The 20,434-nt window shown below is 44.3% G+C and overlaps 1 protein-coding gene across 1 annotated transcript in view; it reads right to left on the bottom strand.

Moving 5' to 3' along the window:
- Nucleotides 1–895: 895 nt before the first annotated feature.
- The window catches only part of sorcs3a (sortilin related VPS10 domain containing receptor 3a), a 397,304-nt gene continuing 377,765 nt past the window's right edge, over nucleotides 896–20,434 (bottom strand). The window contains exons 23-27 of the mRNA XM_056280569.1: nucleotides 17,547–17,678; nucleotides 17,271–17,370; nucleotides 7,639–7,744; nucleotides 6,596–6,756; nucleotides 896–1,021 (exon numbers count right to left, since the gene is read on the bottom strand). Coding sequence (XP_056136544.1) covers nucleotides 963–1,021; nucleotides 6,596–6,756; nucleotides 7,639–7,744; nucleotides 17,271–17,370; nucleotides 17,547–17,678 — 558 coding nt within the window. The 3' untranslated portion in view covers nucleotides 896–962. The remainder of the gene's footprint in view (nucleotides 1,022–6,595; nucleotides 6,757–7,638; nucleotides 7,745–17,270; nucleotides 17,371–17,546; nucleotides 17,679–20,434) is intronic.

The following is a 20,434-nucleotide window of genomic DNA, read 5'->3' as shown; positions in this document are numbered from 1 at the left end:
CCGTTAGCCAAGGGTTAGCGAGTCTATTTATCCATGCACGTTACTATATATATGAGAAAAATATAAGAAAATGTATATTTTATGTATTCTCTGTGATAGTGTAATTAATTTTGTTTTATACATATTGGAAGTAATTCAACTTCTAATCTGCCAGTATGACTGTATTGATTATATCCATAAAGAGCAGATAAAGACTGTAGAAGACATCTATCACCAACAGGTCATGTAGCTGATATAGCAAATGAGATGATTCATAAAATTCTATGAAAAACAGATTTTTTTTCTTTTGATGAATGATTAGAAAATAACTATTTACAACACTCGATTATCTACAACACAGAAATCGTGTCCTCAGTAGCAACATGCACAATTCAAGGACTCTATCAAATGCAGAAAAGTTGGTTATTAAAGTTATGTTTGACTTTTTAACGCACTTTAAAAAACAGACTGTCGTCTTCTGTTTCTGCCATCATACTGTGACTACAAGCGTGTCGGACTTAAGTAGACATGGACTATATACAGATAAAGGAACAGAATATCGTATTGTACAGTTTGATAATATTGCCTGTCTGCTCCATACACAGGCAGAAACAAGGTTTGAACGCTAATTTCTGAAGTTTACGTAACACTTTGTAGGTTCTGACAAAAGCTTGTGAAATAAAGATAGTTTACTCTGCAAATAAATGTACGCAAGTCGCTAATAGAGCCACAAAACTGAATAAGTTTTGCCAGTAACTGCAACGGTCTCATTGACTGGATTTGAAGCTTGCAGCATGGATGTTGTTGAAGAACATTGTTGTATTTCTGTATAAATGAGATCCCTTAGAAAATTATTAACATCACTTTTGTTTGAGAATTACAAAACAGAAAATCCCCAACGTGGTCAGCGCTCTCTGTACACAGCCTGTGGCGGTCCCCAGCGTTACATTACATTACCTTACATTACATTACATGACAGGATATCACACACTAGTACAGTTGGGGATCTCCCTGGAGCTCTCGCCAGCGTTTCCAACTCCACCTGTGGAAGGGCAGTAAGAAGAGAAAGAAATAAGATCCAAGTTTGTTAGACCAGCATCATACCCTTATGCCTGTGACACAAATCATGTCCTAATATAAAAACCTTGTGTTGATTACTGTTTTAGCACTCTGTGTCTTTTTTATTATTGTTATTTATTATTTAGGTCTGAGCTGGTCTGGTGTGGCGTGTGTCAAAAACACACATGTCTAGCACAACACAAAGCTTCTCCCAGGCAAGTCAACCCCACCTTCTCGTGGTTCAGACTGTTATCACTGATGGGGCTCTGGTTATGGCCAAATCACCAGCACCCTAGAAAGTAACCGGCCCCTCCTTCACCTGACCTAAATGTCTTTGGACTGTGGGAGGAAACCCGAGCCCCCAGAGGAAACCCATGCAGACACAGCGAGAGCACGCAAACTCCACACAGAGGATGACCCAGGATGACTCGCCAAGGTTGGACGACCCCGGGGCTCGAACCCAGGACCTTCTTGCTGTGAGAAGACTGTGTTAACCACTGCACCACCATGCCGCCCAGGAGTAACCCCCCGTAGACCAATTACTATGGCCCAGTTGAACGTGAACATGTCCTGGCAATTGAGTCAAGGTTACCCCAGTTATGGGTTAAATACCAAAACAAACTACTGCCTTGTAGATGCCCTGGGGGGTGTAAAGGCTATGGGACCAACCCAGACAGAAATTGGGTTCTGAAAGAGTTGCGACCTCGGTCTACTGTCAGCAAACGAGTAGCATAAGAATGATAGACTGCGGTTATTATTGAGAATAATATAGACACTCACTCCTCTGCTCTACAGACACACAGAGATGAAGTGAGGAGGGCCTTGTCTCCTCTAGTGGTCTCTGATGCTTCACTAAACACAGCATCATGGATGACTGCTTGCAGTCATAACCAGTCAGAAAGATGGTACCATGAGGTAACTGTACAGTAGGACACCACACCAGTTGTATGTACCAAGCCTATTGGGATGTTACAGTATGGACAAACACTGCAGAATAAAGCCACAAAGTTGGTATAACATCTCCGAGCTGTACATAAGCGGTTACTGTTGTGATCATAAAAAAATATGTCCACATTTGTGCTCTCAAATATCACAGCTACCTTTACAATCTTTTAGTTCCTTCCGGCTACGTCTTTAGTGGCAGTTTTAAAACTGTTGGTAAAATCTGAAGCGAGTGAGAGACAATGATAAGGCACTCTCCTTCATTCCCTTACCTCTTTTCCCCACATGGTCCGGTGTGTTTGCCCCGTGGCCACCAGTGGGAAACCCACTAATTGTTAAAATGTGCAGGTGGATTTTTATAAGAGAAACGTGTAACTACCAATTTCTCCTACAAAGATAATCAATGCTTCATCCAATCTAGACCTCTGGAATAGTCTTGCATAGCCAAATCTATCTCCACACTATGTTTTAGTATTGTGTCAGCACAGAACAAAGGTCTGGCCTAAGCCATTCTTGAATAGATGAATACAAATGTTCTGGGTTGTTTATATTTCTTAAACCAATCAGAACCATCAGGGACAGGACTAACAACACTGGTGCCGGGGGCAGATGCTGCTGAGGAACATGGTGTACACGGCATACATGGTATATACTATATGGTCTGGTGAACATGGTGTACATGGTGTACACCATGTATGAACACTAATATAGTTTTTAATAGTTTCCAGTCTGATTTTAGACTGGATTATGGAGCTGCCAGGGAAGAGGGAAAGAGTAAGACCAAAGAGGAAGTTTATGGATGTGGTGAGGGAAGACATACAGGTGGCTGGTGTGACAGAGGAAGATGCAGAAGACAAGAAGAAATGGAAATGGATGATCCGCTGAGGCGACACCTAACGGGAGCAGCCAAAGGTAGTAGTAGTAGTCTGATTTTAGACTATGTCATAGTACTGAGACAGCTCTAGTTAAGGTCACTAATGACCTACTGCTGACTGCAGACAGAGGTGACTGCTCAATTTTCATTCTTTTAGACTTAAGTGCTGCCTTTGAAATGGTCGATCACAACATCCTCTTACACTTAGAGACTTGGGTTGGTATCAACGGCTCGACTCTTAGGTTATTATGCTCTTACCTCACCAGCAGAACTTTTTCTGTTTTTCTAGGTAACTAACCTTCTCAGTGGCTCAGTTGAGTTGTGGTGTCCCTTAAGGCTCAGTTCTTGGCCCCCTTCTCTTTTCTACATACATACATGCTGCCCCTTGGCCAGGTCATTCAAACTCACGATGTGCTCTACAATTTTTATGTTGACAACACTCAGTTATACATACCACTAAAACCCACAGAGCCTAGCACCCTAGCAAATCTCACAACTTGCCTCTCTGACATTAAATCCTGGATGTCCAAAAATGTTTTCAAATTTAATGATGATAAATCTGAGGTCTTTCTGTTTGGTCCTGAAAATTCCATCAGCCCTTTTGCTACTCATCTTGGTGGTCTGTCAGGTAGCCTTAAGCAGATTGCTAGGAATTTTGGGGTAATATTCGATGCTAACCTCAGCTTTGATAATCAAATCAAACATCTTGTTCGGTCATGCTTTTTCCAGCTCAAGTTCATCTCCAAATTAGGTAATTTTTATCAATTGCTGATCTGCAAAAAGTTGTACATATTTGTATCTATTCTCGGCTTGACTATTTTAACACACTTTACTCTTGGTATCAGCAAGGGCTCCCTCCACCGTCTGCAGTGCAGCTGCTCGGCAAGGAGGCATGAACATATCACTCCTGTGCTTGCCTCCCTACACTGACTCCGTTATATTTCGAATTCATTTTAAAATGTTACTGCTCCCTTTTAAGACTTTAAATGGTCTTGTGCCTTCATACATTTGTGCTTTATTGACTTGGTACATCCCTCCTCGTCCATTAAGGCCTGCAGATGGAGCCCTGCTGGTTATTCCCAGGTCTCAGTTTGTTACAAAGGGTGATCAGGCTTTTGCTGTTAGAGTCCCCACACTATGGCACTCTCTTCTGTTGAAATAAGGCAAACCAAGTCTCTAGCTTCTCTTAAATCTCGTCTTAAATATTTTCTTTTTATGTATGCTTTTAATGTTTGATATTTGTTTTTTATTTATGCTGTTTTTATTTTTACTCTTATTTGATCTTACTCTTACTTTTGCTTTGTCTGGTTTTATCTTTTTTTTGTGAAGCACTTTGTAACATTGTTTTAGGAAAGTGCTATACAAATACAATTATTACTATTATTATTATTATTTTTACATGGTGAACATACACTCACTGGCCACTTTATTAGGTACACCTTGCTAGTACCGGGTTGGACCCCCTTTTGCCTTCAGAACTGCCTTAATCCTTCATGGCATAGATTCAACAAGGTACTGGAAACATTCCTCAGAGAGTTTGGTCCATATTGACATGATAGCATCACGCAGTTGCTGCAGATTTGTCGGCTGCACATCCATGATGCGAATCTCCCGGTCCACCACATCCCGGGGGTGCTCTATTGGATTGAGATCTGGTGACTGTGGAGGCCATTTGAGTACAGTGAACTCATTGTCATGTTCAAGAAACCAGACTGAGATGATTCGAGCTTTATGACATGGCGCGTTATCCTGCTGGAAGTAGCCATCAGAAGATGGGAACACTGTGGTCATAAAGGCATGGACATGGTCAGCAACAATACTCAGGTAGGCTGTGGCGTTGACACGATGCTCAATTGGTACTAAGGGGCCCAAAGTGTGCCAAGAAAATATCCCCCACACCATTACACCACCACCACCAGCCTGAACCGTTGATACAAGGCAGGATGGATCCATGCTTTCATGTTGTTGACGCCAAATTCTGACCCTACCATCCGAATGTCGCAGCAGAAATCGAGACTCATCAGACCAGGCAACGTTTTTCCAATCTTCTATTGTCCAATTTTGGTGAGCCTGTGCGAATTGTAGCCTCAGTTTCCTGTTCTTAGCTGACAGGAGTGGCACCCGGTGTGGTCTTCTGCTGCTGGAGCCCATCTGCCTCAAGGTTCGACGTGTTGTGCGTTCAGAGATGCTCTTCTGCATACCTCGGTTGTAATGAGTGGTTATTTGAGTTACTGTTGCCTTTCTATCAGCTCGAATCAGTCTGGCCATTCTCCTCTGACCTCTGGCATCAACACGGCATTTTCGCCCACAGAACTGCCGCTCACTGGATATTCTCTCTTTTTCAGACCATTCTCTGTAAACCCTAGAGATGGTTGTGCGTGAAAATCCCAGTAGATCAGCAGTTTCTGAAATACTCAGACCAGCCCGTCTGGCACCAACAACCATGCCACATTCAAAGTCACTTAAATCACCTTTCTTCCGGTTTGAACTGCAGCAGATCGTCTTGACCATGTCTACATGCCTAAATGCATTGAGTTGCTGCCATGTGATTGGCTGATTAGAAATTTGCGTTAACGAGCAGTTGGACAGGTGTGCCTAATAAAGTGGCCGGTGAGTGTATCTTGTACATGTTGAACATGGTGTACATGGCAGGAGGTGAGCGCTGCAATATGGATCCATTACCACAGAAGAAAACGCCATCCAAAATAATGGATGACGTGTGTCAATGGTAGGATAAGTGTTTAACATGTAAAAAACTTGAATATAATATAATAACCAGCATCAAAGAGGAAAAGCCCAATTACACATTAGCACTGGAGAAACTCACTGGACTGATTTAAAGAACAGACGATTTATTAGCTGTTACCGGCCAGCAAACAGGTGAGAGTGTCCCTTTTACATAATAGATTTTCAAAACATATTGTTTGGATATCTTTAAGAGTCCACTGCATGAACCAAGCAGTACTGCCTTACGATACAATCCAAATCCTTCTTAAAGTTTTCAATACTGAACAATGCAGCTCGCTATCTGGAACACTTTTGAAATGGCAACACATGGAGAGAGGAAGAAAGTAAAATACCGACTGAAGTAGTCAGTACCAATGGGGCGCTTATAGGCTGCAAGAAAGGGCAAAGATGTCAAGGTATTTTGTCGTGTTTACAGTCTCATATGCTTACTTCACTATATTTGTGTATTGATAAGTGTATTTGTTGCAAGATAAATAGAAGCAGAAATTTTATTCTAAATTTTCACTGACAATCTCACTTTCTTAGAGCAAATGTCTTGAACAGAGTTCTGTTATCATGTAACAAGTACACTTTCTTTGAACAAGCAATAAAATCTGTCAGTGGGGTAAGGAAAGCTTCCTAGCAATATCTTAAAATGAGCATGAGACTTAAAACAAGATCAAATGCCTTGATATGCTTGTCTGTGTTGCAGCAGGGGTTCAGATTAGCTCTGAATAATCTGATGGGGTTGTGTGTCATGAGGCTGTTCTTCATGTTGTATGTTTTTGTTCTCGGCTGTTGAAAGTGTAATAAATCATGCTGCAAATCTGTCACTGCTTACTGCACGCTATATAAACCACTTCCAAGCATGAGGAAATGAAAAGCCGCTGGTTTATATTTTCAAACCAAACAAACTTTCACAATGAGAACGTTTTTAAGGATCTTGACAGCGTCCACCGAGAAACCATCTCTGCAGAGCATCAAGCATGCCTGTGTTAGGATATCTCCACTTACGTCTGACCCTGGCGTCCAGCTCCTTCTCCAGAAGTTCTTTGGGTGTGGAGAACTCGCTCAGGGTTATTTTAGGCGGAGTGTCTCCTTGACCCACCGAGCCAATCATTTCCTGCTCTTTCCCCTGGTTCACCTCCGCATAGATGTTAATCCAGGGGATTTTTCTAGATTGGTAGAGGACACGTTGATAGGCAAAGGCTTGGAACAGCTCAAGTGATATTAACATCATTTAACATGGATTCTATCACGAAAGGTAACGTCCTTATTCAGAAACATATACATTTGCTTATTGATATTCTCATAGTGAATATCCTTATTCTTCTTCACCATTAAACACTCCTGAAGTGGAGAAACTTAAGGAAGACGAAGTCTAAGACTAAGTCTAAGTCGACTTAGACTTGGTCTATCCAAATGAACTTTTACAACTTTACTACACTATTGCGGCACATATAGTACTTCTACTAACATGAAACGTGTTCTCTCAAAGTTTCCTAGACAATAATTATACCTCAGAATTTCATTAAGACGCACAATATATTAACATTAATGTCTTATCCAATCTATATTTATGATACTTATTTCAAATTCCTATTCATTCGGTTATTAATTATGTTGTTTTGTCAACTGTGAGATTTCTTGAAAAATGCATCCTCTTTGGACTAATGGGAAAAAATTCTCTATCCATAATTGATGACAACATTGCCATTTCCCGTAGACTTGTTAAAGAGAATCATTTTGAGTAGGAATAAATTATGCAGCAAATAACAGCCTAGGCACTGCAACAGCATATTAAGTAATCTAGTGACAGTTTTCTTAACAATACATTGCTGGTTGGTGCATGCACCAAAATCACACTAAAACATGTCTACAGCCTCCTAAAGAAATTGTTAAAGCAATTCTTTTTTTTTTAAACCATACCATTAGATCATCACTGACTGATGTAAATCAATACTTATCTGGTGATATCAATACAGAACGCTATATATAGCAGGTTTTCTTGTGAATATATGCACAAGCAGGAAGACATAAACTCAGAAGAGTGGTACCTCTTAAATTTGTAGATGAGAAATACAGCCAAGCCTAGGAACACCACTGACAGCAGCATCAGCATCGCCGAGCTGCTGTGTCTCGGGCTGGAGTCCACCAGAGGTGCTGTAGGAGTGGGGGACAGGACAGCGCAGAAGAGTGACCACGGTGCTGAATGGTTTCTGCATCAGTGGTTTGAACAGATGAATACATTGCATTCTGTCTCATTTATTTCATGACTGAGCATTCACAACCTCCAAGTCTAGGGGGCATCAAAGAATTCCAGGGCCGATCTTATTCAATAGTAAACGAATCCTACAAAGCAGTATAGCTATACTTGGGAAAAACGACAGTGTTGTAAGAGCTTGTTTTGGTCTAAATTTGCAGAAGTGTGATATTGGGGTTTCAAATGCTGGCCAAAGTAGCTGAGAGCTGTCAAAATGAATGAATGAATGAATGAATAAATTCCAGGTAGATTTGAAGTGGTAAAATCACTTTTTATCTGAAATTCAAGGAGTTCAAGGAGTGGTTTATACTGCGATTACTCTTATAGCATATCACCTCCTCACCTCACCTATAGGCCGTCTGTCAGGATGCCCCTCTGCATAATAGGGTTTCGGTTGCTCATGTTTGTTTAAAGCACGGGGCGCTACTCCACATGCAGTTCTATGGTTCTCCGCTAACTGGAGATTTTTTGCCTTTCCATTGCCAAGATGCATTGATCAGCTGCAAAGCCACGATGTCCCTCGGTCCATAACATCAGCATGCACATAGGATTACTGCTACCCATAGGAGTAACAGGATTTACTATCGAGGTTTGCTCCTCTAGATCCACCGTGTTCTGCTCTGTTGTCTCCTGACCATGTTAACAGAATTACCGTGAGGAGGGCATGGCTCTTCACCATGCGTGGATGGTCATTCATCATGGAAAGGCTATATTTTGCACTTCACGTGATGCTGGGGTGTATGGAGACCAGTCTAGGACACCAAGAAAGGCCATCCAGGAAAGGTATTACTCCTATACTTAAAACCTTAATTTTTATAGCATGTGGCGGTGATTAAAATGCCACCAAAGATTCTATGTTCAAGATTAGAAGGTTTATTCATCCCATACTTAATGTACGACGACAATGAGCAGTGAAATATATATATATATATATATATATATATATATATATATACAATGACACTGGAAAGTATTCACACCCCTGTCAGCTAGACCCCCTTCCTACTCATTTAGTAATAGCCTGTCTACCTTCTCTATCCTCTTTAATAACTGATATACATTCCTCCCTTACCTCTGGCTTTGTTCCCTCATCTCTCAAAACAGCTGCAATAACTCCAATACTCAAGAAACCTGGTCCAGACCCCAACAATGTGGATAATTTTCACCCAATCCCAAATTTACCATTTCTTTCTAAAACACTTGAAAGAACAGTCGCATCTCAGGTACATGCTCACTTGACTCACAACAATCTGTTTGAACAATTCCAGTCTGGTTTTTGCTCCATGCACAGTACGGAGAAAGCCTTGATGAAAATCACTAATGATCTCTTGATGGCAGCTGTCTCTGGGCTCTTAACCATACTTGCCCTTCTTGACCTGAGTGCAGCCTTTGATACCATCTCAATAACTGGCACCCCCCTTGACTGGTTTAGATCATATCTCTCTGGCCACACTCAGTTTGTCCAACTTAAAAATTTGAGATTGCAGTACTTTCTTGTTACCACCGGTGTTTCCCAGGGCTCTGTATTGGGACCCCTCCTATTTGTAAACTACCAATTACCTCTTGGCCACATTTTCAGGAAATTTGGCATTCAATTTCACTTACGCGGATGAAACCCATCTGTATCTATCCAACAAGCGTACCTCCACTCTTCAACCCACTTCCCTTTCTGACTGCTTACTAGAAATTAAATCCTGGTTGTCATACCACTTCCTCAAATAATATATATATATATATATATATATATATATATATATATATATATATATACACACACACACACACATAAATATACATATTCACACATATACATACACATATACATACATACATACACACACACACACATATATATATATATATATATATATATATTACAAACTCTAAAACTGCAAAAAAAGAGGTAGAACAGCAAGTAAAATGAAATAAAATAAAATGTAAAAAGTTACAAATCTGGTAGTATACAGAAGGTATACATCCATACATATCTATATACAAATGTGAGAATAGTCTTTTTGAAGGAACATGTCTGTCACAACTCCTCTCTCTTGACACCTGCTCACTCCTCCTCCTCCTCCTCCTTCACTCTGGCACACCTGTCCATGGTTTCAATCAACACACCTGCTGGCCATCAAGCAATCACCCTCACCTTTAAGAAGCCTCCACTGTGGACCAGTCTTTGCTGGAACGTAGCCATTCATGGTTTGTTGCCTAAGGGTTATTGCACGTCCAGTCCCAGTCCTAGCCTGCATTCTCTGATGGTCATAGTTTTTGCCTGCCTGTCTGACTTTTTGCTCTCTGCTCTTCATGGACTTCAGCCTGCCAGTCTCCCTGCCACTGAGCCAATTCCTACTCTACTCCTGGGATCTGCCACTTCAATAAAGACTTGATTTTTTCCTTACCTGGTTGTCCCATCTGCTCTTGGGTTTTTCCAGATACGTGACAGTACGTTCCAGCCAGTATGGGCCCAGCAGACCATTCCACCACAGACCTGGCCACGGCCTGCCAGGCTGTAGCCAACCAGGAACCGGTCCTCAGCCAGGTGCTACAGGGGATGGCTGACGCCCTCCATGAGCTCAGGTCAAAGATCTCCGGAATCCAGACCCAGCTTGGTGCCTCCGCTAGCCCGGGTCCCGCCCTCCAGCTCCGCCACCCTCAGCGCCATCAACTTCGGCTAAGGAACCATGGGTTGCCCCGCCTGATAAGTATGATGGAGATTTTGGACTTTGTCGCCCTTTTTTGATGCAGTGTGAGATTGTGTTTAACCAGCAGCCCCAGTCATATTCCACGGATGGAGCCAAAGTCGCTTACATCATGGGTCTTCTCCAGGGAAGCGCTCTGGCTTGGGCTACAGCGGTGTGGGAGATGCGGGCCTCCACTTCCTCATCCTACGCTGAGTTCATCACTGCTTTTCGCCAGGTTTTTGATCATCCCGTGCGGGGAAAGGATGCTTCAAAAAGACCGATCTCTCTCCGCCAGGGTTCCCGCAGTGTTGCTGAATACTCAGTTGAGTTCCGTACGCTATCAGCAGATGGAACAACGAGTCCCTCCAGGCCGGGTTTGCCAACGGTCTAAGCGAATCCATAAAGGACGAATTGGTTTCCTACCCCGAGCCTGGAGGGTTGGAGGAATTGGTTACCCTGGCCATTCGTTTGGACAACCGTCCCCGGGAGCAGAGGAGAGAGATGACGCGCCACTTTCCTGGTCACAACAACGTTCCACGGGCCACACCTCCAAACTCTGGGGGCCGAGCTCGCTCGACTGAGGCTGACGTCCTCCGAGAAAGCCCGAGGCGTGATTCTTCCCCAGCTTCAGAACCGATGCAACTCGGCCGCTTCCGGCTCGACCCGGAGGAGTATCAACGCTGCATCACCAAGAACAGCTGCTTGTATTGTGGTCAGCCTGGTCACTCTCTCGCCTCCTGCCCTCACCGTCCGTCAAAACTAGCAGGCTCACGGAGGGGGAGGATCCTCGCGAGTCCAACTGTCTGCCCTCTGTCTCCTCGTCCACATACCCAGTTGCACGCTACAATCAGGTTTAAGGGTCAGTCCACTAAACTTTTGGCTTTAATTGACTCTGGAGCTGATGAAAGTTTTTTTTTTTTGGATGCAGATGTGGTGAAGCAGTTAGGTCTTGCCACTGTGAATCTGGACCAGCCTCTTGAAGCTAATGCCCTGGATGGATGTCTCCTGGCCCGGATAACCTCTAAGACCGAGCCTGTTGTCGGGAAACCATCAAGAGGAGTTAAGTTTTTTTGTTTGTTTGTTATCAATTCTCCATTTGTTCCTATTATACTTGGTCATCCCTGGCTTGTTAAGCATAGTCCCCATATTGATTGGTCATCGGCCAGAATTTCAAGTTGGAGTCCCATCTGTCATGCCGTATGCCTCCAGTCTGCACTGTCCCCTGTCAGGGGTCAAGCCCTGAGACCTCTGACTTGTCACTGGTGCCTCCTGAGTACCATGACATCCAAGCCGTGTTCAACAAGCAGCAAGCTCTCTCCCTGCCTCCTCATCGCCCCTATGATTGCGCTATTGACCTGTTGCCGGGCAGTCCCCTCCCCAGCAGCCGTCTATATAGCCTCTCCAAGCCTTGAGCGGGAGTCCATGGAGAGGTACATCAAGGGCTCTTTGGCTGCTGGTCTTATTCACCCCTTGGTGCGGGGTTCTTTTTGTGGCCAAGAAAGACAAGACCCTCCGGCCATGTATTGACTATAGAGGCCTCAATAACATCACAGTCAAGAATAAGTATTCTCTACCCCTCATGACTTCTGCTTTTGATTCTCTCCAGGGAGCCACAGTGTTCACTAAACTAGACCTCCGCAATGCTTACCACCTGGTCCGGGTTTGAGACGAAGATGAATGGAAGACTGCCTTCAACACCCCCCTGGGGCATTTTGAATATCTGGTGATGCCGTCTGGTCTCACTAATGCCCCAGCGGTCTTCCAGAGTCTAGTAAATGACATCCTACGTGACATGTTGGATCGTTTTGTTTACCTGGATGATATCCTGATTTTTTTTTTTTTCCAGAGACCTGTCAGAGCATGTCATGCACGTCCTTCAGCGGCTTCTGGAGAACCGCCTTTTTGTGAAAGCAGAGAAGTGCGAATTCCATGCTCCTTCAGTCACCTTCCTGGGCTACATCGTGGCCGATGGGCAGGTGAGAATGGACCCCGCCAAGGTAAGAGCGGTTCTTCAGTGGCCCAGCCGTAAGCAGCTTCAGAGGTTTCTCGGTTTTGCCAACTTTTACAGACGGTTCATCCGCAATTACAGCCATGTTGCGGCCCCACTAACTGCTCTTACCTCCACCTCCAGACAGTTCCTATGGACCCCTGTAGCAGAGGCAGCTTTCCAAGCCCTCAAGCACTGCTTCACCACAGCTCCTATCCTCATACAGCCAGACCCAACCAAGCAGTTCGTTGTGGAAGTGGACGCCTCTGAGATTGGGGTGGGGGCGGTCCTTTCTCAGCGATCCAGTGAGGATGGTAAGATATACCCCTGTGCCTTCCTGTCTCTCCCCAGCTGAAAGGAACTATGATGTGGGGAATCGTGAGCTCCTGGCAGTGAAATTGGCACTGGAGGAGTAGCGACATTTTCTGGAGGGATCTGAGCTTCCTTTCATAGTGTGGACTGACCATAAGAACCTGGAATACATCCAGTCAGCAAAGCGACTCAACACGCGCCAAGCCAGGTGGGCGCTCTTTTTTTTGGTCGTTTTAATTTTTCTTTGACGTACAGACCTGTCTCCAGGAACGCCAAGCCCGATGCTCTGTCTCATGTGCATGGGAAGGAGTCTGAGCCCAAGCTCCAACCTGACACCATCGTTCCCTCTACCTGTGTGGTTGGGGCTGTCACCTGGAACATTGAAAGGGAGGTCATAGCAGCACAACAGACTCAGCCCGACCCAGGTAACGGTCCCCCTGGGCGCTTGTTAGTTCCAGGTGCTGTTAAATCAAGTGTGTTGCAGTGGGTTCACTCTTCCAAACTTACTTGCCATCCCGGAGTACCCCATACCCTAGCCTTCCTCCATAGGCGGTTCTGGTGGCCTTCCATGATGGAGAATACTATGTCTTTTTGTTTCTGCCTGTCCTGTTTGTGCCTAGAATAAGCCCTCCCCTCGGGCCAGTGCTGGTCTGCTGCGCCCCCTGCCTGTTCCACACCGTCCCTGGTCGCATCTGTCCATGAATTTCGTCTCTGGTCTGCCCGCCTCCGACGGTAACACTGTTGTTGATCGCTTCAGTAAAATTTTTTCATTTTTTTGCCCTTGTCCAAACTGCCTTCGGCCCAAGAGACTGCGGATCTGCTGGTCAGGGAGGTTTTCGGGGTCCACGGTCTTCCCCGTGATATAGTGTCTGACCATGGTCCCCAGTTCACTTCTGCTGTCTGGAAGGCTTTCTGCTCTGCCATCGGGTTTCCATCCTCAGACCAACGGCCAGGCCGAGAGGGCCAACCAGATATTGGAGACTGTTCTCTGGTGTCTGCCAACTCGTCCTCTCAACTTCCCTGGGTAGAATATGCCCATAACACCTTGCCATCGTCTGCTACTAGGTTGTCCCCTTTTCAATGCCTTTACGGCTATCAGCCTCCCCTTTTTCCTTCTCAGGAGGTGGACATTCCAGTTCCGTCTGTCCAGGCCCATGTTCGTCGGTGCTGTAGGACCTGGCGGCGAGCCCGTGCTGCACTGCTCAGGGCCTCCAGCGCTTGGCTGATCGTCATCACACCCCTGCTCCGGACTACTCCCCCGGTGACCAGGTATGGCTCTCTACCAAGGACCTACCCTTGAAATCGGATGCTAAAAAGCTGTCCCCCAGGTATATTGGTCCCTTTTCTATTGTCAAAGTCATTAACCCCTCTGTGGTCCGTCTGAAGCTGCCCCGCATGCTCCGGGTTCATCCTTCCTTCCATGTGTCCTGCCTCAAACCTGTCTCTACCAGCCCTCTAGTTCCTCCAGCCCCCCCGCCCCCACATCATCGTATGATTGACGATCATCCTGCTTACACTGTTCGTCATCTCCTGGACTCTCGTCACCGCGGTCTGCAGTATTTTGTTGACTGGGAGGGATATGGCCTGGAAGAAAGGTGTTGGGTCCCTCGTCGCCTTGTCCTGGACGCGCCCCTTATCCGGGACTACCCAAGGACGCACCCTGACAGGCCTGGTGGGTTGCCCGGTGGCGCCCCTCGGAGGGGGGGGTACTGTCACAACCTCTCTCTTGACACCTGCTCACTCCTCCTCCTCCTTTCTCACGCACCTGTCCATGGTTTCAATCAACACACCTGCTGGCAATCACCCTCACCTTTAAGAAGCCTCCACCGTGGACCGGTCTTTGCAGGAACGTAGCCATTCATGGTTTGTTGCCTAAAGGGTTATTGCATGTCCAGTCCTAGCCTGCATTCTCTGATGGTCATAGTTTTTGCATTTTTGCCTGCCTGTCTGACTTTTTGCTCTCTGCTCTTCATGGACTTTAGCCTGCCAGTCTCCCTGCCACTGAGCCAACTCCTGCTCTACTTCTGGGATCTGCCACTTCAATAAAGACTTGATTTTTTTCCTTACCTGGTTGTCCCGTCTGCTCTTGGGTTTTTCCAGATACGTGACAATGTCAGAGGCAGGTGACAGTATGTATAAACCGTACATAGTGTGAGTTATTAATATTACTGTTATTTGGTCTTTAGTGCCCTTATGGCCTGCGGCAAGAAACTCCTTCTGAGTCTCTCAGTATCAGCCTCATGGCTGTGGAGGTGTTGGCCTGACTGCAGCAGCTGAAACGGTCCATAATTGGGGTGACGGGGATCCATAATGAACCTTCTAGCTCTGGTCCTGCACCACCTGGTGTAAAGGTCCTGTAGGGGGGTGAGTGTGGACCCGGTGGTATGCCCAGCCAACTGTACCATGCTCTGCACGACTTTTTGGATCCTCTTTGAAAGCTGCTGATCAGCTGTAGTTATTTTTCAAATAAAAGGCATTGTTTCCTATTACTGGGGGGGGGGGGATTACAGTGCATTTGTGTACCGTTTTCACAGTTGTTCTTGTAACATAATTGTGTTTGCCTTCCGTAACTGTGGTCTGTTCTGTCCCTACACAGCACCCATAGTTCTGTTCACATTGCAGAATAATCAAACTGGCCCCCAACTGAGACGTGTGTCCCGTTTTAAATACATTACAGCTCTGAGCCTGGCGAGAGCTCCGAGTCACAACTCCGCTCTTGCTGTGACATTTCTTGAGTAGCTTGAAGGCTTTGTAGACCTTTTCCCGCAAGGTGAAAAATGAGGGATCCAGATGCTTACACCCCCCCCCCCATGCTGGCAGAGCACAACACACATCCACATCCTGTCATTAATATTTTCCCCCCTGAAACACCAACATAACATAAACAGAAGCAAACTTAACAGCACAGCATGACAGTCCATAACACCCCCCCACACACACAATTCACAACACCCCATATGATATACATCAAGACTCTCCTTTACACATTGCCACCTAATGATCAGTACCACTAATAAATCTGAGACAGCTACCCTACATTTCAGTGAATTTAGACAAAATCTCTCACTTTATCTATCAGCAACTCGTATGAGGCTGTAGCCGTCGTGAGTTCGATCCAGTCCTTATAGCACAGTGTGCTTGTATTTTTCCAGTTCCTTAACATAACCCTGGTTGCACTAAGGAAGCCTGCAAAGGCTAACCTAGACTGTGCCTTTGTGAGTCTAGCTGGTGGAACAGATTTGTCTCCAAGAAGGCATGGATGTGGCGAGCTTGGCAAGGGCTGGTCCAACCACTCAATTGCCCAAACCACTCGTGTCCAAACTGGGGAAACCAGCAGACAGTCCCACATGAGGTGTACAAAAGTACCCATAGAACTTCTACATTTCCAGCATTAATTGCTTTGAATTAGACCAAGCTTTTTAAGTCTGACTGGAGTCCAATAATACCTATAAATTATCTTATGTGTACATTTGCTCTTACTATCCATTACTGACCAGCCCACGTTCTGGACAATATTCTCCCATACCTCTTTATCAAGATTAATGTCCAGGTCCCCTTGCCATATTATCCTCAGACTCTCACTTTCACCATACAGAGCATTGGCTGCCGTTTTATAAAATGCAGAGGATGATGGTGCAGTATTGGGAAGCTTTAGGAGCCTCTGTAATACATTCTCATGCTGTCCCGTACTGTAACCCATAGACTGTACACAGCTCTGCAAAATCCCCCTTTATCAGTCAGGTTATAATGGTCCTTTATACCTTGATAGGAGTAAAACACTACATCAAATAAATCAGCAATTATGGCTAACCCCTTACTGTGCCCCCCCCCCCCAGCATACTGTTTTCTTCCCTATCGTAATCGCAGGATTCGCCCATAAAGAAGAGTAAAGTTGCGCATAATTCCACTTTACTAACTAGTTTCCTCTACATAGCTGAAGAGCGATGTTGACTGGAATCAGCATCAGCTGTGGATGGAGGAACAACAAGGTTTGGGCAGGGGCGTGTCTGTGCGTCCTCAGCCCTATTTCATTAAACTTACCTAAATTTAAACCTAACATAGTACCTTAACCTGACTTAACATAAACCTCTACCCAATCCTAACCTTGACCCGACGCTTACCTTTACCTAACCTTAAATGCTAACCGATTCCACAGCTAACCCACAGGGCTGTGGGAACATAGGGCTTTTACTTCCTGAATCTGGTTCTTACACCTCTACTATCGAAAACACATCTGTGTGGATCTCTGACGTCATCGCTGTGACAGTGAATATATACAGTATACAGTGCCACATGTGTTTTGTGGCTGGATGGCTCTGGAAGCCATAGAAAAGGTGTTCAGTACCTGACGGCAAGCAGAAAAGAACACCATGTTATTGTCTCAAGGAAATAAAACCCTTTACATAGCCAAACTTAAATCAAGCATCAGCAGATGTTTCTTACCTAATGTTAACTGTGTGATGTACACAATCACCCTTGCACTAGGCTTGAGCTCAAACTCCACCAAGTTTTGGTTTAGGGCATTTACAATTATTTCCGATACCTGTGAAAAAGATAGAAAAGAAAGCATTTAAGTCAAAGAGCTGCAACATTTGCCCACAAAACCCATTTAATATTCCTTTTTGTGTGTGTGTGAGCGTGTGTGTGTTTTTTTATTGTACTGATAAATTTAACGTTTGTGAAACTACATCTTGGCGCCAAATAACAAGATTCCCTTACTCTGTCCAGCTCCTCCTCGCGATGTTTCTTGCCTTCTGATTGGTTCTTGTGAGGCAACAGGAAAAGCTCGGCAGAAGTGGGAACGCCGGGGAGCACGGCAACTAATAGCCGCTCCTCCGGGAAGTCAGACACCTGTGGCACAAAACATCCCAGTGATTCCTGTTCCATACATCATCACCTCACAAAGCAACAGCTGGGAAGTGCTCGTTGCGCTACGCTGCATCCATTTACTCATTCAATTACAGTACTTTCATGGTAAACCCACATCACTTACATATATTACCAGCTAAAAATTAAGGGGCCATTATATAGGAGTAGGGTTAGGGTCAACCCATATTGCACTGTAAAAATAAAATATAATTTTTGTGACTGTAAGAAAATAAAATCAAGCATTTTAGGATACGAATGACCCCCCCATGGCTTACTGGAGGATAAGTAACTGGCTACACTGAAATAAATAACTAGAATAATAAATAAATAAAATAAACAACAATAATAAATATAATAATAATAAATAACTGGCTTTGGGTGTCCAGAAAAGAGCTATATAAATGTAATAATGATGATGATTATTATTATCACAATAAATACTTTAGAAATAAAAAAATGTGCTAGATACATTTTTTACCCAAAGGATCCAACTGTTATGCCTTTGTCATTTCTGCTCGTTTCAAAGAATATAGTTTGTGAAATCAAGTACATTTCAAAGGCCTCAATTCAACCAGCAGTCTGTTGAAAACGTTCCGACACAGTGCACCCACAGCTTCCAACCCATGAAGCTTTCTGGCTGAAAGGCAGCAGCTGAGTAAAGGACAGGTATGTAGGTTTTCCATAATCTTAACTGCCAAAATTGCAAAAAGTTATATTTTCTCTCCAAAAATGTGCAGTCAAATTAATGTTTTCGTCTTTCTCTCCAGAAAAGCAGTTAATAACCCAACTTCCTGTTTGCTTTTTTTTAAAGGCTTTTTATCAGTAAAGGCAAGCAAAGTAGGCAGACACTGGGCAGCAATCAGTTTTTATTTCGAGACTGATGCTTTTTATGATTTCCCCATGGCCTGGGCAGAAACCCAAAACACCATCAGTTATCAGCTGTAGAAACTGCTGTTTGAGTGGCAAGGTATGGGAACAAATACAAACCCCAATTCCAATGAAGTTGGGACGTTGTGTAAAACGTAAATAAAAACAGAATACAATGATTTGCAAATCCTTTTCGACCTATATTCAATTGAATACACTACAAAGACAAGATATTTAATGTTCAAACTGTTAAACTTCGTTTTTTTGCAGATATTCACTCATTTTGAATTTGATGCCTGCAACACGTTCCAAAGAAGCTGGGACAGGGGCATGTTTACCACTGTGTTACATCACCTTTCCTTTTAACAACACTCAATAAGCGTTTGGGAACTGAGGACACTAATTGTTGAAGCTTGTAGGTGGAATTCTTTCCCATTCTTGCTTTATGTACGACTTCAGCAGTTGCTCAACAGTCCGGGGTCTCCATTGTCGTATTTTGCGCTTCATAATGCGCCACACATTTTCAATGGGAGACATATCTGGACTGTAGGCAGGCCAGTCTAGTACCCGTACTCTTTTACTACGAAGCCACGCTGGTGTAACACGTGCAGAATGTGGCTTGGCATTGTCTTGCTGAAATAAGCAGGGACGTCCCTGAAAAAGACGTCGCTTGGATGGCAGCACATGTTGCTCCGAAACCTACATGTACCTTTCAGCATTAATGGTGCCTTCACAGATGTGCAAGTTACCCATGATGCCATGGGGCACTAACGCCCCCCCCCCCCATACCATCACAGATGCTGGCTTTTGGACTTTGTGCTGATAACAATCTGGATGGTCCTTTTCCTCTTTAGCCCGGAGGACACGACGTCCATGATTTCCAAAAACAGTTTGAAATGTGGACTCGTCAGACCACAGCACACGTTTCCACTTTGCATCAGTCCATCTCAGATGAGCTCGGGCCAGAGAAGCCGGTGGCGTTTCTGGGTGTTGTTGATATCTGGCTTTCGCTTTGCATGGTAGAGTTTTAACTTGCACTTGTAGATGTAGCGACGAACTGTGTTAACTGACGATGGTTTTTCCAAGTGTTCCTGAGCACACGTGGTAATATCCTTTACAGAATGATATCAGTTTTTAATGCAGTGCCGCCTGAGGGGTCAAAGGTCACGGGCATTCAATGTTGGTTTTCGGCCTTGCCGCCTATGTGCAGAGATTTCTCCGGATTCTCTGAATCTTGTGATGATATTATGGACTGTAGATGATGAAATCCCTAAATTCCTTGCAATTGTACGTTGAGAAACGTTGTTCTTAAACTGTTGGACTATTTGCTCAACGCAGTTGTTCACAAAGTGGTGAACCTCGCCCCATCCTTGCTTGTGAACGACTGGGCCTTTCGGGGATGCTTCTTTTATACCCAATCATGACACTCACCTGTTTCCAATTAACCTGTTCACCTGTGGAATGTTCCAAACAGGTGTTTTTTGAACATTCCTCAACTTTCCCAGTCTTTTGTTGCCCCTGTCCCAGCTTCCTTGGAACGTGTTGCAGGCATCAAATTCAAAATGAGTGAATATTTGCAAAAAACAATCAGTTTGAACATTAAATATCTTGTCTTTGTAGGGTATTCAATTGAATATAGGTCGAAAAGGATTTGCAAATCATTGTATCCTGTTTTTATTCACGTTTTACACAATGTCCCAACTTCATTGGAATTGGGGTTTGTAAGAGCAAGAACACAACTCACAGTAAGAGAAAGGATGGAAAAAAGTTGGGGTGGATGAGGTCAATGGAATGGAGGGGCAGGATCAGCAATAGCCCATGGAGAAAAAAGTAATAATAATAAAAAAATAAATACAGTCAGAACATGTTTG

This window comes from Lampris incognitus, chromosome 5, assembly GCF_029633865.1.
Source record: "Lampris incognitus isolate fLamInc1 chromosome 5, fLamInc1.hap2, whole genome shotgun sequence".
Lineage (NCBI taxonomy): Eukaryota > Metazoa > Chordata > Actinopteri > Lampriformes > Lampridae > Lampris > Lampris incognitus.
The sequence above is the reverse complement of the archived record's forward strand: the minus strand, read 5'-3'. Positions and strand labels throughout refer to the sequence as shown.